This window comes from Coturnix japonica, chromosome Z (assembly GCF_001577835.2).
Source record: "Coturnix japonica isolate 7356 chromosome Z, Coturnix japonica 2.1, whole genome shotgun sequence".
Classification (NCBI taxonomy): domain Eukaryota; kingdom Metazoa; phylum Chordata; class Aves; order Galliformes; family Phasianidae; genus Coturnix; species Coturnix japonica.
In genome coordinates, this window is record NC_029547.1 from 47,305,614 (window position 1) to 47,321,583 (window position 15,970).

The 15,970-nt window shown below is 38.1% G+C and overlaps 1 protein-coding gene across 1 annotated transcript in view; it reads right to left on the reverse strand.

Moving 5' to 3' along the window:
- Positions 1–15,970, reverse strand: part of GAK (cyclin G associated kinase) — a 66,075-nt gene that overhangs the window by 19,525 nt on the left and 30,580 nt on the right. The window contains exons 13-22 of the mRNA XM_015849558.2: positions 14,185–14,234; positions 13,946–14,094; positions 12,078–12,200; positions 9,593–9,726; positions 7,202–7,396; positions 6,063–6,180; positions 4,328–4,407; positions 3,722–3,915; positions 3,016–3,174; positions 1,724–2,197 (exon numbers count right to left, since the gene is read on the reverse strand). Coding sequence (XP_015705044.1) covers positions 1,724–2,197; positions 3,016–3,174; positions 3,722–3,915; positions 4,328–4,407; positions 6,063–6,180; positions 7,202–7,396; positions 9,593–9,726; positions 12,078–12,200; positions 13,946–14,094; positions 14,185–14,234 — 1,676 coding nt within the window. The remainder of the gene's footprint in view (positions 1–1,723; positions 2,198–3,015; positions 3,175–3,721; positions 3,916–4,327; positions 4,408–6,062; positions 6,181–7,201; positions 7,397–9,592; positions 9,727–12,077; positions 12,201–13,945; positions 14,095–14,184; positions 14,235–15,970) is intronic.

Consider the following 15,970-nt stretch of genomic DNA (forward strand, 5'->3'; position numbering starts at 1 on the left):
CAGCAACAAAAGAAGCCCCAACTGAGTTTCTGTGTTGAACAGTCACCATTCTGTCTTTGCTACTGGACACTGACAGCTTCTACAGCAACATGAAAGCTGTTTTTACTGTGCATGGCTGAGATACTATGTTCTCAAAAATCCTTAGTAAAGCTGCTGCATTCAATCACCTCATTACTTTCCTCCATGCAAGACATACTCACATACAAGCAATCAGTTGCATATAAACTGTTATATTTGTTTAAAAAGTTAAATATAATGCCAAATTTCTAAAAAAAAAAAAATTAAACAGAACAGACTATTATACTACTGAAAATAAGTCAAGAAAAGCATTCATACTACCATTCTGACTTGAAGGCATTGGTAGCTTTAGGGCAGAAAGTACATCAACGCAAGAACGAAAGCCAATAAGAAGCAACACTTTCAATAAGTCTTCAGCAATCACAGTGAAGAAAAATCTAACGGGAAGGGTATTTATAGTCAGCATGGGACAACATGTGACAGTCAGCTGGAATCACAGCTTAAGTTCTTGCTGCTACTGCTGCCCTCTAGGGTCAAAATCCTCAGGAGCCCAGGGACTCCTGCCAGGTTTACTCAGTGACCAATGAGGAAGAATAATCCTGCCACAGAGTCCTGGGGCATCCCGAAGCAATGACTGTCTTAAGGGACTCAGTAACACTTCAAAAAACAAAGCACAACAACAAATATGTGAAGTTTCACATAAGAGTTTGATGTACTAGATGAAACAAGGGGTCAAATACTCTCTCTTCTGTAAGGTTACTTTTCTTCTTAACCAATTCAATTGTAGAATGAGAATCATGTCTGATTCATGTTTGCAGAGTTAATATAAAGAAAGGCAGAAGTCTATGAAAGAAGCTAAGTAAAAAAGGTAAACTGATTCCTCTCTGACCACAATAACAATTCAAGAAAAAACTAAAGAAGAAATATTTGAAATATTCCTCTGCACAACTAAATCTCGTAACAGCTACTCTGAATGCATAATACTCCTAGAAGTCTTACAGCAAATTTAGGCTGCAAGTTGCTACTCTCAAAAATTCAATCAAGTGTCAAAGCCTTAAGCCAGTGTCTTAATAAAGCTTTGGTAAGACAAACACTGCTTTAAATACAGGTTAGGTAAGAGTAACATTATTCTTCCTGATACAAACCTGCTAACAACATCAGGAAAAGCAACAAGAAAGCAGCTTTTAGCAGTAGCATTATGATACTTGCTTGAACAGTAAGCTACAGGATTTCCAGTTGCCCGGCGGTCTTATCTGATTAACATTCAAAAATACCACACAGCCTTTTGACCTATGCAGAACAGCTCTATTACATATAATGCTACCACTCTACATAGAGTACAAGAAAGCTGCTGGTTTCTACAACTTACGCCTAGAAAGAAGCTACTTACATTATGAATCTAGAAAAAGATCTATCACGTAACATTTGCACAGGAAAGTTATTGATCTTTAAGACTGGTGGATCTGCTTTAAACTCAAAAAGTTATACTCTTCTGTTCATATTAAAGCCGATAAGATATTAGCAGCACAACATACACAGATAATGTAAAGCATCTGTCAGCTCCAAGTAGTAAAAACACCAGTTTTTGGCAGATTTTTGCTACAGATCACTCCACACATCAAATATGGTAATCACTTCGTAAGCACAACGGTGGCAGTACTTATTATCAGGTGACCAGCAGAATATTAATGTTAAATTTATATACCTGAAGACACAGCTGCTGCCGAAGTCTTCTGCGTAGCAGCTGGATGTTGAGACTGACCGCTGAAAAAGAAATCTGTTCCTTGTCCAAGGAGATCTCCAGTGGGCTCTTCTGAAACCTGTGATGCACCACTCACAAAAAGATTGTTCAACAAGGCTGCATTACTTGATGAGTTTATTTCTGAGATAGGTTGTTTCTGTTCTGGTGAAGTATCAGAATTCAGTCCCAGTAAATCTACATTCTCTTCGGTGAGAGATTTTTGTAATACTGTAGGTGGAGCTTCAAAACCAGCTTCAAGAAGCATCTCTCCTTCTGGGGTAACAGAGTCTCTCTCATCAAGAGTTACTGCCCTTTCTTCACCTGGAAACGCAGGGAACTCCTCATCTGAAGGATCACTCTCTTCTCTCTCATCAGACAGTTGAACATGATCATTTTTAGATGAGTTATCATCTACTCCACTTTCTGGACTTTTTCCGTCTTGAATAAAATGAAATAACAGTGCCAGATTACTAGAATTCTTCTGCCAAAGGTATGTCAGACTTACATGGCAAGAACACATGAAATCAATCCTTATGTAAGCAGTGCTCACAAAGGAGAGGAAAAAAATGTCGGGTACCATCTCTTTGCACAGGACAGAGAAAGGAGCACCTTGTACTCTTCAGTTCAGATTAACAGTTAACAGACGAGCTCTCTAGCTACAAAGAACTAGAAAAGTGTGATGCATACTTAAAAGAGAAAAACTCTACTACATGCTTACCACTATGTAAGGTAAGTCATTATTCATGCTTTCAGAACAGTAACTGCTGCTCTAGTCTTTGACAGCATTCGATGGTGACACAAGCAGTTACTGTCTGCCAGCAGTGGAGAGCCCAAAAAATGGACTTACATATGCACTATAGAGTTACACTTCCTCAGTCTATACATGCTTATCTACTTATACTATGCTTATCATGCTTATCACTGTCTAGTCTTCGTTTCTTGTGCTTCTCAGACAGCCTAAACTGAAGCTGTGGGAATACAAATGTTTCCTTGCAGGCCTTTAAGGTTAAAATTCTCACACAGAAAAACAGGTCAGCACTTAAGTAATGTGCAACACAAAAAAACCATGTTTTGCGTCTACCCAAAAGAAACTGAATTTGTGCAAACGTGCACAGTTCACTCTTCAAGTAGCTTTTTCCTCTTTGTCTGACAAAACAGTGAACTTCACTGCAAAAGAAGGCTTAAGGAACAACTGCAGTGCTCACTGGAAGGTATACAAGAAAACAGTGGTGGTAATTTCAGAGATCAACACATACCTTTCCAATCCAGAGAATGAAAGAAGTTATTTCCATCTGTACCACTGCTGTGAGGGGATTCTGTCTCAGTCAGGGCACTTTCTGAGGACAGATCCAGTTGGGATGCTTCTGCTTCATACTGTGCAGTTGAACCTGGCTGCCTTGGTAGCTCCGGTTTCCCTAAGAGATAGATTTTAAGCCAGGATCTTTAGAGAGAAACTTCTAAAACGCAGCCATGGTTGTAGTTGCTGGTATCTGACATCTAGGCTCTGATTGCTATTGCAGAACAAAGACCAAGTCTTCCAAGTTTGAATACAACATTACTAACCTTACTTCAAATGCAAAAATCAATAAGCCCCTATTTCAAACTACAGTATTAATAAATCAAACTTACAGCAAAATAAGCATTCTTTTACATCTGTAATAAGAAAGAATCATATTTTCTAAGCAATGAACAACATACTTGTATCACCTACTACCCCCTAAAACAAGCAAGAGCTATGAATTCTTGCAATATCATTACCTGCAATAACTTACACGATAGCCTCTACACTTTTTATACTGGAAGCACAGATTATTATTGAAGGATAAATTATAAACCTTCATATACTGCAAGCCTTTTGAAACTGTATTTAAAGGAATGTCAGAAACTAATCAGAATACATGCTCAACCACTATGTTATTATCAACTTTATCTGTTTCTCTAAATATTTAGGGGATCCCTTACCAAACTTTGATAAAACTTCCTGCTGTTCCTCACGAGTGGAGAAAAGGATCTTGGGATTCAGTCCCTTTATATTCATGTTATCCCATGGCAGCTGCACAGAGCTAGGCCTATCTCTGGGCCCCACCTCCACCTCCAGATTGACTTGAAATAAATCAGGATATTTTTCTTGAATGTCGCAGGCATCCAGATCATATCTGTAAAAACATGGACAGGTTAACTTATGAGGCTAATGAGCAGATGACAGAACTTCAAGGCACTCAGTACAAGGCTAAGAAGTGTGCTGTACTTAATTACATGTTTCTGTAGATCTTTGTAGATTTGAACAGCTAGTATATAGAAAGATCTTGTATTGTGAAGAAAATCTTCAGCTTCCTTGAGATAAGAAAGCAGAAGAACTCATAGAATCACAGAATCACAAGGTTTGAAAAGACCTACAAGATCCCCTAGTCCAAATGTCCTCCCACTACCCTTGCTACTACAAGCCAAATTCATTGTATCGCAAAAGAAGTAATCTATTCCCTCTCTCCATCCCCACCTGCTGGTTTGGAAGGCTAAGTCTGAAAGAAGGCTTCTTCCAAATTCCCCACAAAAAAGACATCAACTTACTTTGCAAATTTCACTGTGGTGGCATTTCGAGGTACAAAACCTGTGTGGAACTGAATCTGAAACATCTTCATAGAAGCCATCTGTTGGAAACAAATAACAGGGAGACTACATAAAAACACATGCAGAGACACCATGTTTTGTAGTTAACCTGAAGCCAAGGATATTCAGAAGTTACTTTAGCATCCATTTTTCCACCTTGTATACTATACTCTGCACTAGCTTCAGATTGTCACAGTTTGTCCAATATTTCTAGACATTATCGTAAAGGTTGAAAGGCTATGACCTCCATTACACTTTACAGAAAAACACGCTCAAAGAAAGTCAACGTGAAATACACCAACCAAGAAATACTTGTCAAAGACACAGTTCTGCTCAATACAATTTTAGAAGTAACGTATTTAGAAGGACACTGTAAGAGTGCCCTTTTCCTCTGCATCAGTGAGCACTTATTTGCTGAGCAGGTGCCAGAGCAATGGCACAAGTTGCCCAAAAAGACTGTGTAATCTCCCCTTGGAGATACTCAGAAGCTGCCTGAACAGCCTGCTCTTGTGCCCCATTAAGCAAGGGACAGGATTATTTGACCGGACCCAGAGAGCTTCAGGAAAGAAGTTACTGTACGTAAAACAAAGAACATACTAAATGCTGTTGCATTAAAGCTCCAAACCAAGCTTATCACAAACACTGTTGGTGTATCAAGTGTTATAACAGACAATACTTAAATTTCCAATTAGTGAATAATTGCCAGAAAAAAAATCCCAATAAATAGATGTTAATGTTATTAGCCATGAAACTGACGCTGAGGCTGAACTAAAACAAGCTAACTTAGGCTGAATTTTTCACCCACCTCCAATCTCTGCAAATGATTTTGTATTCCTACACATAAAGTTAAAGGAAAAATGTAGAGAAATGTTTCTATTGCAGTAATAACTTGTCTGTCCCATGTGTTTTCCAGCTGTAGTACTGACTGAAATCCTCTGGATCAATTCCCACAATGCTCCAGGTTATCTTAAGCTTCCCACTGCACCTTTCTATCTTTTACAACAGGTTTAATTTCTGAGAGAAGCCTAGGATTCGTTTTTAGTGATGCAAAGACAGAGTTTGTTTCCAAGTTGCTGTTTTTTGTTATCTTCTAATAAATTAGCTTTTTTCTTTTTTGTATTAAAAGTGAAACACGCACTATTTCTGGAAGAGTGCGTAAGACCAGTAAGAAAATAGGCTATAAAACTTAACCTGGCTCTAGGAATAGGGTACAATAGTAGAAACTTTTTTTTTTAATTAAAAAGACTGTTCCATATGAACAGTCCCTGGCACTCCACTTCCATACTGAGCAGCATTTTTCCTTTGGTTGTGTTGAAGCTTGTTTATACAGTATTAAGAAGTTCTGTCCTACTGTACACCTTTCTGGATGAGATTGGATAAGTTTACAAAATGGCTACAGACTCTCCCCCACAAATGTAGTAACTACCACCGCAAATCTGATTTCTAGAAATTCTTACCAACAGAGATCAATATCACAACAATATCACAACAGAGAGCGTTATGAAGAAAATGGACATATATATTCAGGCCTGTTAAAGCAAATTCCCAAGTACAAGAACATATCATACACTTATTTGAACAACAAAAAAAGGAGTAAATAAAGTTATGTACTTACTGAGATTCCAAATACACCTACAACACACACTGAACAAAGGAAAAACAAGCCCTTGACACAGGCTGTTAAATTTGCCATTACCTTGGCTTGTAGTCGGCCTCCTAGTGTTGACCTGGCATGATAGATGGCAATGAGAACATCTCCTTGAACTGTTATACCCAATGGAATTACTGCTTTCCCATCTTCAATTTTAAACTCCCTGAGGAAAAAGCATATCCTCTGTTAGTCTTGATTCAGCGATATAATCTGCATTTCCTTATGTTTAATTTGCTTTCTCCAAGACCTTTAACACCAACCTATGAATTCCACACAAAATTCTTACTGTCAACAAAGGGATTCACTCTAAGTAACTTAAAAAAACCCCAAACAAACAAAAACCTGCTCTAAAAGCCAGCAGCTAGCAAACAGCAGCCACCCACGGCAGGGGAGACATGTTTTGAAGAAGCTGCTGGAAAATACAAGAGCACAGCTAGAGAAAAGGACAAGACAAACAGGGTATCGTGAATATGACTGTTCCAAGGAAAGGTGCAAAGAAACTGCAGCTGTCCTACGTCATGATACTGCTACTACTAAGGATTCTCACTTAGGAACAAAGGTAGGAATAAAGAAGGTGAAAATACCCCACAGCAGTTTCATTCTCACTCTTTTCAAGTTTCAAGCTCTTTACTGGGCTTAAAATTACCAGAAATATAGGAGGACTTGGGTATTCTCCCATCTTTCCTCCGTGACTGTTACACAGAATTGCTCAGCATCGTTTGCACTTGCAGTGATGCACTGCAACTGAAGAGCTGTACTTTCCTTAGATCTCCTACAGCTGATGGATGCTCCATGTTTTTTATGGCAGCACTGTGAAGTTCAGTTTCAGTGGTGCTGGTATATCCCCCCAGCAACTACATGCAAAATAGGAAGACTGATCCCTGCAGGACAATACATAAAGGTCTTGTTCCATTCTTCCTCCTAAAGCCCACAGTGCAATATGTCACCTTGCTGTCGCTCACCCATTCTGTGGAGATACCTCCATGCTTCTACTATAGCCACATGATTTTTTTTTAAATAACCATGATTTACCTTTCAAAATAAACTAAAATGGAACATAGGAGCTTTTCCAGAAGCTTCATGATCAATTGGCACATCCAAAGCTGTATTTCTCCTCATAGTAAAGACCTACTTAACTCACTACAGGAAAACAAAACATACAGTTCTCCATAACCTCTACTTACTTCATTTTGTCATATTCTTGGGAGGTAGTGGTTACTCTCTCATCCCCTATATAAACTTCACAAAAAGGCCTGCAGCCATTACGCTGCTTGCTGAAAAGAGGAACTGGTGTCATGATGATGGATCTGATCAGGATTGGCTTGCTGTGAGGAATAATGGGCTCTTCAGCCATCATGTCGCACATGTATTCAATGTATCTGTCAAAAGCAAGAAATAACCATTAAACAAAAGAATCAAATTCTACACTTGGGTACACAGCTTACTTTTGTTAATACTGTGCCACTGAGCAGTAAAAAACAACAACAAAACATTGAGAACATTTAACAGCACTGCTGGGAAACACAGTTTTTCAAAATCTGATACAGTACCACAAAAGGAGAACTAAATAGAAACACGGACAAATATTAATGATCCTTGACTGGTCTTTCTAAATAAGGACAGAAACACAATTCCTGAACAAAGGCACAATGGCTGCACTACAACAATATTAAACACAGAAAACTCAATACTGTCCCATGCCAAAAATCATCTGTACCTGTGTTCTACCTCACAGACAACTCTAGTCTCTGCCTTGGATAACAATTACCTAACAACTACCCACTTGTAAAACAAACTAGCCACTCTTTCCAAAAGCCTCATTTACAGTATCCCAGTAGGAAAACAATCTACATTTTACACAAAATGAATTAAAGTTACAAGAGTTCTGAAGCTAGCTACTCCGAGCTTCCTAACAGCACTTTACAGTCTGGGCTGTAACACAACCATGCCCTAGCTGAGTTTCTGATCTTGAGGAATAATGTCCTGCCAAAAAGATGTCAAGATCCTGGATGAGATCTGGGAAACTGTCTTTAGGGACCCAGAAACAGAACAGAGATGGCAACTCCTTAAGGACAAGAGCTCTCCATCCCCCAGCAATTCTCTTGCTAAGACAGGTTGAGGTAGCTTGGCTTGTTTTCAGCGTGGAGAAGGAATGGCTTCAGTGAGACCTCTCTGAGGCCCTCCAGTATTTAATAGAGCTAATAGACATGGCAGGAACCATCTTTTTACATCATCCAATAACAAAGAAAAGGATTTGGGGGTGTTTATTGATGAAAGACCCAACATGAGCTGGCAGTGTGTACTTGCAGCCCAGAAGGCCAACCCTATCCTGGACTGTATCAGTAGAAACATGATCAGCAGGTCAAGGGAGGTGATTCTGCCCCTCTACTCATGAGAACCCATCTAGAGTACTGCACCAATTGTGGGACCTGCAACACAAGAAGGATACTGAGCTGATGGAGTGACTGTAGCGGGGGGCCATGAAAATGATCAGAGGGCTGGAGCACCTCACCTACAAGGACAGACTGAGAGAGCTGAGGACCTTCAGCCTGGAAAAGGCTCCAGGGAGACTTTACTGAGGCCCTCTAGTACCAGATGGGGGCCTACAGGAAAGCTGGAGAGAGGTTTTCTATAAGAGCAAGTAGCAACAGGATAAGGGGAAATAGTTTTAAACTGGAAGAAGGCAGATTTAGACCAGTTACTAGGAAGAAATTCTTTACTGTAAACAGTGGTGACACACTGGAACACGTTGCCCAGCGAGGTTGCAGACACCCCCTTGCTGGAGACATTCGAGGTGCATGGGGCCCTGGGCAGCCTGACCTGGTGAGTGGCAACTCTGTTCAAGACATGGGGTTAAAACTGAGTGTGCTTTAAGGGCTCTTTTAAATCCAAGACATTCAGTGATTCTATGATACACTAATATAAGTTACTCAGTAAAACTCTACAACAGCATAACCTGTCATTTACTCTTCACAGATCCCACATACTTCTCACATTTCTATATCTAATTCCTCTTCTAGGAAACACCTTTACAACCACTGTTACTTACTACTGGCTTCATCATTACACGATCTATTACATTAAATGATTGAAACATTTTGACAAATATTTTTAAGCCATCTCTGCTTTCACATCTATTTAAAAAAACAAACAAACAAAAAGCATTTTTATCCAAACATGAAAAAGAATATTAGTCTTTCCACCAACTCATGGTGCTCTGACACAGTACAATCAACAGAAGTAAGGCAGTAAACATGGAATATGATGCCTTCTACACAAGGAAGATTTTACACTTCAGACAGCAAATACAGCATACTCTTATTTTTGTTCTTAACACCACTTTACTACAGATCATATTTAATTCAGCTGTGCTAAGAACACCATGGGCGATTAAGGTCTTACCAAATTCAGAACTACTTAACTTGTGTCACGTGTTTTTCCAAGTATTTTGCTGCTCCAACACAGACACTACTGAAATAATTTATCCTAAAAACCACCCTGTAAGAATAGTAACTTATTAACAGTTGCACAGATACTTGCTTCAGTAGTACACTACAAGCAGACTGATACCATACCTTTTATGAGAAGGCCATATGCCAGGAGGACAGCGTTTCATACTGAACATATAAACTGCAGCCTCAGCAGTAGTGAAGAGACGACAGAAACACAGAAAAGAACAAACTACAACAGCAGATGCTGCTCTTCCATCCTACAAAAAAAATTGTGATTTTATTATTAAACCTAGTGGAAAAAGCATTACAGAAGATACTGAAGAACATAATATCTATCTGTAATGTGTAATGAAGCTCAAGTTCTAGTGTGATCATTAGATTTGAAGACTGCATCTGAACAAAGTGTTTTCATTCTATTTCCACATGATACATTTTTTACACAAATTATCTGCTTGATCAGATACAAAAAAATTGTGGTTTTGCTTAAAGTTTTCAGGGTGTTTTTTTTCTTTAGATTAAGCTTCCAGTTCAATGTTTATCATCTTACTATTACTTACATCTGTTTTATAGTCTGTTTCTTGGCTGTTGCCATAAAGTTTTGTTTGATCACTATGGACATCCAGTAAAAGACATGCCAGACATACCAGAAAAGTCTGAAGAACAGAGCCATACTATATACTTTAACCTTTTGTCTAGAATTGCCCAAGATCAATATTTGCCAGGATACTAACAGAAGGGAAGCAAAACAACGAATCTACCTGCAAAAACTGCAGGGATATACTATATTCCTCCCTAAAAATAAAATACTGAGTATTTGGAAGTTGAGGCAATGGTTGGCAGAAACTGGTGTGGCTGGTGTAACTAGCATGCCCTCATCAAGGGCATCTTGCACTAACATGGAGATTAGCTCAGCTTTGAGCAGAAGACACAGCCTCATGATCTCTGATTTTATGGCCTAGACCAGGTCTTTCTGTGAAGTTTCACGGATCAATAAAACCTCAGTCCCTACACTGAGAAGCCTGTGCTCAGGACAAAACATGAATGAGTAAAGGGAAGAAAAACACCACCAATCAGCACGACAAGAAGTGAGTTATGTACACCAGCACTACAAAGCCATTTCAAAAAATAAAAGTATCACATTGAGGGAAAAAAATCATTGTACAAACAGGCTGACAAACAACAGCTAGCCCTTTCCAACTACGTAATGAAACTAGAGCAAACAAACAAGATTTTAAGGATTGTCATAAACAGAATGACAACATTCAAAATACAGAATATTTTATTAGTAAACAAACCTGATGACAGATCTTCAGAAAGAAGCCTGACAATTTCCATAACAGAAACAAAAGGAATTCTTAATGCAGAGATGGGACATTAGGAATTTCAGGTTTTCCTTTCATGTTTTAAAAGGATGTATGGTTTGGTTACAGAGAAACTATCCTTGGGCTAAGCAATTATTAATGTAGCAATAAAAACAAAAACAACTATTATCAGAAAATGCTAAGGTTCTAGAAGTTGGTATTTGACCTAATATACTTGTACCTTGACAAGAGGTTATCAGATTTCTAACGACAGCATTTTGAAAATAAATATACTTTAGCTTTTCCTGGCAATTGTCTTAATGAGTTTTATTTAAAACATGGGTCAAATACAGATATGCATAAGAACACTTCAGCACCTTCCTAATCTCTGGAGGCACTCAAGGTCAGGCCGGATGCAGCTCTGGGCAGCCTGATCTAGTGGGTAACAACTCTGCTGGAAGTAAGGGTGGCTTCAGACTGGGTGATCTTTAAGGCCCCTTCTGACCCAAGCCACTCCAGGACTCCATCATTTAAAAAGCTGAAGCATATTAAGTTTCAGATCTGCTTGCCATCAACTTTAATCAAGATGATCTTGTACTAACATGTCCCTATAACTATGAGAATCAAAGGATGACTAACACTGAATGACCTCAAGATTGTTTTGCAGAACAAAATGCTACTGTAGACGTCCAGGATCTACTCAAGACCCTGGCATATATGGATTTTACATTCAGTCTTCATACGGAAACATGACAATAAGCTCATGTGCTCAAGCTCTGCAAACATGAACTACTCTTTAAAACTGTTCTTCTCTCATGTTTAACATAAGGCAGCTTTTTATGCACAGTTAACTTGCATTTTTTGAGGCTACTTCAAAGCTAGTGACACATTAAAGAACAGTGGAAGTTACAAGGCAACCTGATGCCAGCAAAATCAAGTTCCACTAGTGCTCTGTAGTCAGTCTCTGCAGTCTTCTCTTCTATCTACTCTTCTCCAAAGTGCTTCATCAGAAGAGTAGAATGAAAAGCACAGCAAACACTAAAATAACACAATATTCTTTTTCTCCCAAAGGTTATTTTGTCTTACACTATCCATATATTTTCAATATTCCATGCAAGCTACGTTACCCTACCATCTAAACGGAAAGTACATAGAAATTACTTTTCTAAATACCTTGCAGGATGGAATTGACCTCTGGGTCCTACAGTGAAGAAAACCACTGAAACTCCCCAAGCAATACTAGCATCCTTGATCACAATCTGATGTTGACAAGAGCAAATTGCTTGGGGTAATATCTAGCTACTTACTAGGCAGTGCACAATGCAAACATTTTTCTGGTCCTGTTTCAGCCATAAATGCATGTTCTTGCATATACTATAAAGATTCTGAAGATTTGGTGCTCGTCTTGCTGGCCAGCCACATTCAGAAACCTAAAAGGAGACAAAACAGGTGGAACAGGTGGGAAACAACATTATACTTGCACACATCTGCAGAAAAGGATACTTTACAGTTTAATGCCATCTTCAGGTCAAAATTAAGAAAATAAAATGTAGTCTCAAAAATATGAGTAACACTCTATAAGATCAATAATAGTAGACCTCTAATCTGTTGCACTGAAGTACCAGCAACTCAGATTACTGACTTTTAATCAAGGCTAACAAAGTCTTTTAGAATTTACCAATAGATTTGTTTATACAAAAAAATCAAGAAAACAAAATTTCTTAAGCATTTTAAAAGCTGTTTTACTTTGATCAAGTTTAAGGCAATGCAGAATCACCTCCTGCAGAACTAAAAAAACCTAGACTGTTTTGGTTTTTTTTTTAGCTTACTGCATAGCTGCTCCAGCTCAGTACTGAACAACAAAGTTAAGAATTTAGGAAGCATTTCTCATTATCTGGCTTTCAAAGATAGACATAAAAAATTTCCCTATCATAAGGACTTTTTTGACAAGATTTGAGTTACTATTTCTTTCCAGATACAGAAGAGCAAAGAACATACAATAAAATTAATGTCACTAAGATAAACATAGGTCAGAAAATGTTCAGATTACCGGTAGACTTAACTGTGTTTATATTACCATTTACAGTATTATTACATCAGGAATATCAGTGTATAATTGCATCAGACTTGCATAACCAAGCATAACCAAAAAAAGCCATCTCCAAAATAGACAACTTTCTGAACATAGAACATATCATTTCACAAATGAAGACTGATAGCTTTGTCAGAATATGTAATAAAACTGCTCACTTTGGCTAAACCTCAAACTCACTAAACTCAGCAAAATATTGATCTTGAATATGATCCTCCAACCAAAGAGGCAATAACTGTTTTTCTGATTGGACATACTTTGTCTTGTCTACAGATTTGTGAAGATGCAAAAAGGCAAGAGACAAGCACTGGATAAAACACACTGTCCACTTCCCAGCCTGATGAAGTTTAAGTGAACTCAGATAACTAAAGCAATGCTAAGAATGGCTGTCTGCAGGATAAGGTCTAAAAGGAGTTTCACATAACAAACAGTGTTTTTACACTGTCAGCTGGACAGTCAGTACCAGGGGAGGATCATTACCACATTGGACAGTTTAGATATGGTCAAACATGGTCACTGCTAGAAAGCTTAAAACACAGTAACAATCTATACAGTTGAACTAGTTACAGGACAGCTAAAGTGTATTTAGGAACAGAGAAAGAAGTCCAGTATTCACAAAAATACCCAGGAAAGTTACTGAAGGCTCAGCTGTTAGAACAATATTTCAGTCAGGCGCAACAACCAGTCACCTACACCTCTCAGGAAAAAGCAGCACCCCAAAAGTGCTATATCTGAAAGTAAAAACCTCTGAACAGAAAGGAATTGAAATATTATTAAGATTTTTAATTACATTACATATTCTCCATACATATTCAAAACATAAGGACACTGGTACACTTCTTCAAAAGGTACCACCAGCCTAGCAGTCTTCAGTCAGAAAGAATGAAGATTAGCCTTTAATTAGTAAGTCTGAAGTGGAAATCAAGGCAAGCAGAGAAGAGGTTACTCTTTGACCTTATGTTAATTATAAACTGCTGTCATCTTTTTGATTAAGCAGCATGCTTTAAAGTATCACGTCACAATAAGCTGAAGGTATAAATCAATATATTGCACTGAAATACCTTTTACAAAAACAATACACACCCTATTATGGAACCGTGAAGGTCTGTATGTCCTTGTAGAAATATTATACACAGCATAGTGCCCAGGATGTTTGGAGTCCAGACATAATCGTACATCTTCTATGTTATTTTTGATGGCAGATTCTACACCTTCAGCTGGAAAGGACATCACTGAAAAAAGAAGATCAGCAGGTGAGGCATTTACTTTTTTCCATGTATTAAGCAGAATCAGAAGTTATTTGTGAGACCTAGCAATCATACCTGCAATTCTTGAAGTGATGTATGATATATCCAAGTCTCCTTTCGCATAACTGAAACAGAACACATTGAAGTTGATGCTGAGAAATAGAACAATTCATGTCATAAATCTAAAATCTTGTCATAGGCTCCATTCACTACCATGAATAGCTTTCTACTCTTTTCATCTGAACTGTTTCCTCAGACCTCCAAGGTTTTCAGAATAGATGGTGTACCCACACTGGCTGCAACAAAACCATCTTTGGGAACCTTATACAGATACTCTCAATGTTTAACTCGCTCTACAGCTGATACCATTACTGATAAACCTAGGAAACATCACGAGGAAAGCTGAGAACCTCACCAGCCAAAGCAGTAAAAACCTCAACCCTGAAAAACACTGCATGAAGAATGGCCACATAAATACTATTTCAAAGACATTTTTGGAAGACCATTAACTTCATCAGGTAGCTGAGGTGGTAATATACTGCTGCAGACAAACTGATCAAGGCAGAAATTTATATTCAGTACCAACTATAAATGCTAATAGAAACAGTCATTTCTGATTGTGAGGTGTTAAATTATTTGTCACTTACACCTGCCATAACTTCAAGTTAAAAAAACAAACATGCAGATCATTTTAATGATTTGAACTTTTCCAGTTATCAACACAAAGAACCACCTAATACAATAGCCTGAAAAGAACTATCAAGTCTTCAGTACCATAAGTTAAACAGCAGCACAAAATGAATGCATACCACTACAGTAAGCAAAAAATCCTGAAATCTTCACATCCATTCCTTCAGCAATATTTTCAGATATTGACCCTTTACTAGCAACACCATCCTACACATTTTCTATTTTTACATTTGTCTAAATTGAAATGCAAAATTATTAGTAGAGTGGATCACACCACACACACTTGCAGAAAAGTTCCATGCACATTAGAACTGAAAAACTTGCTGAAAAAGAGTAGTTTGGTATGTTAATAACAGCAGGGACAGGGTAAGTTTGCTGTTTGGCAGGAAAAAGTCTGCATGCCTGTTATCACAGAATCACCAAGGTTGGAAAAGACCTAAAAGATCATCCAGTCCAACCAGTCACCTATTACTAATAGCTCCCACTAAACCATGTCCCTCAACACAACATCCAATCATTCCTTGGAATCAGGAATAATCAGAGAAGTTTCAGAATTGTCCTGCTGTGTGAACAGAGCATAGCTGGTACACAAACTACAGAATTAACCCCTGCCTCATAAAATGTGAGACTATCCTTTGAATTCCTATTCTGTGTTTTCCTTGAACTTTTTTCCTGACTATTCCAGAGCTATTTCAGTATAAGGACTGGAACATCAGGTGTTCTTTTTTAGTACAGTGTTTCATGTCAGACTGGCAATAAAAAATTACTGTGAATGAAGGTAAAAAACTTGTACACAATTGTGGAGTTTACCCTTCATAAACAGTGATACACATTTCAAGCCAACTCTGCAACAAAGTACCAGGTAGCTAGCTGCTAACAACTGTACATATACTGTAGTATTGCTGACAGGTGATGAATACAGCAACAATAAAGAAGTCAAGATACTACATGTAGAGTTTCTACCTTGTGACCAACATGGAAAAAATTCCACAAAATTCCATAACAAATGTGCTTCTTTAAGGCTTCAATAAAGTTAGATAGGAAAGTATGTTGCCATATCAATATCTAGTCCTTTTTCTGATAGTAACAGGATACTCCTGTACTTTCACAGTGAAATATCTAGATGGAAATGTATCAACTAAGATGTAAACTCTCACTCTGCAGCATAAGC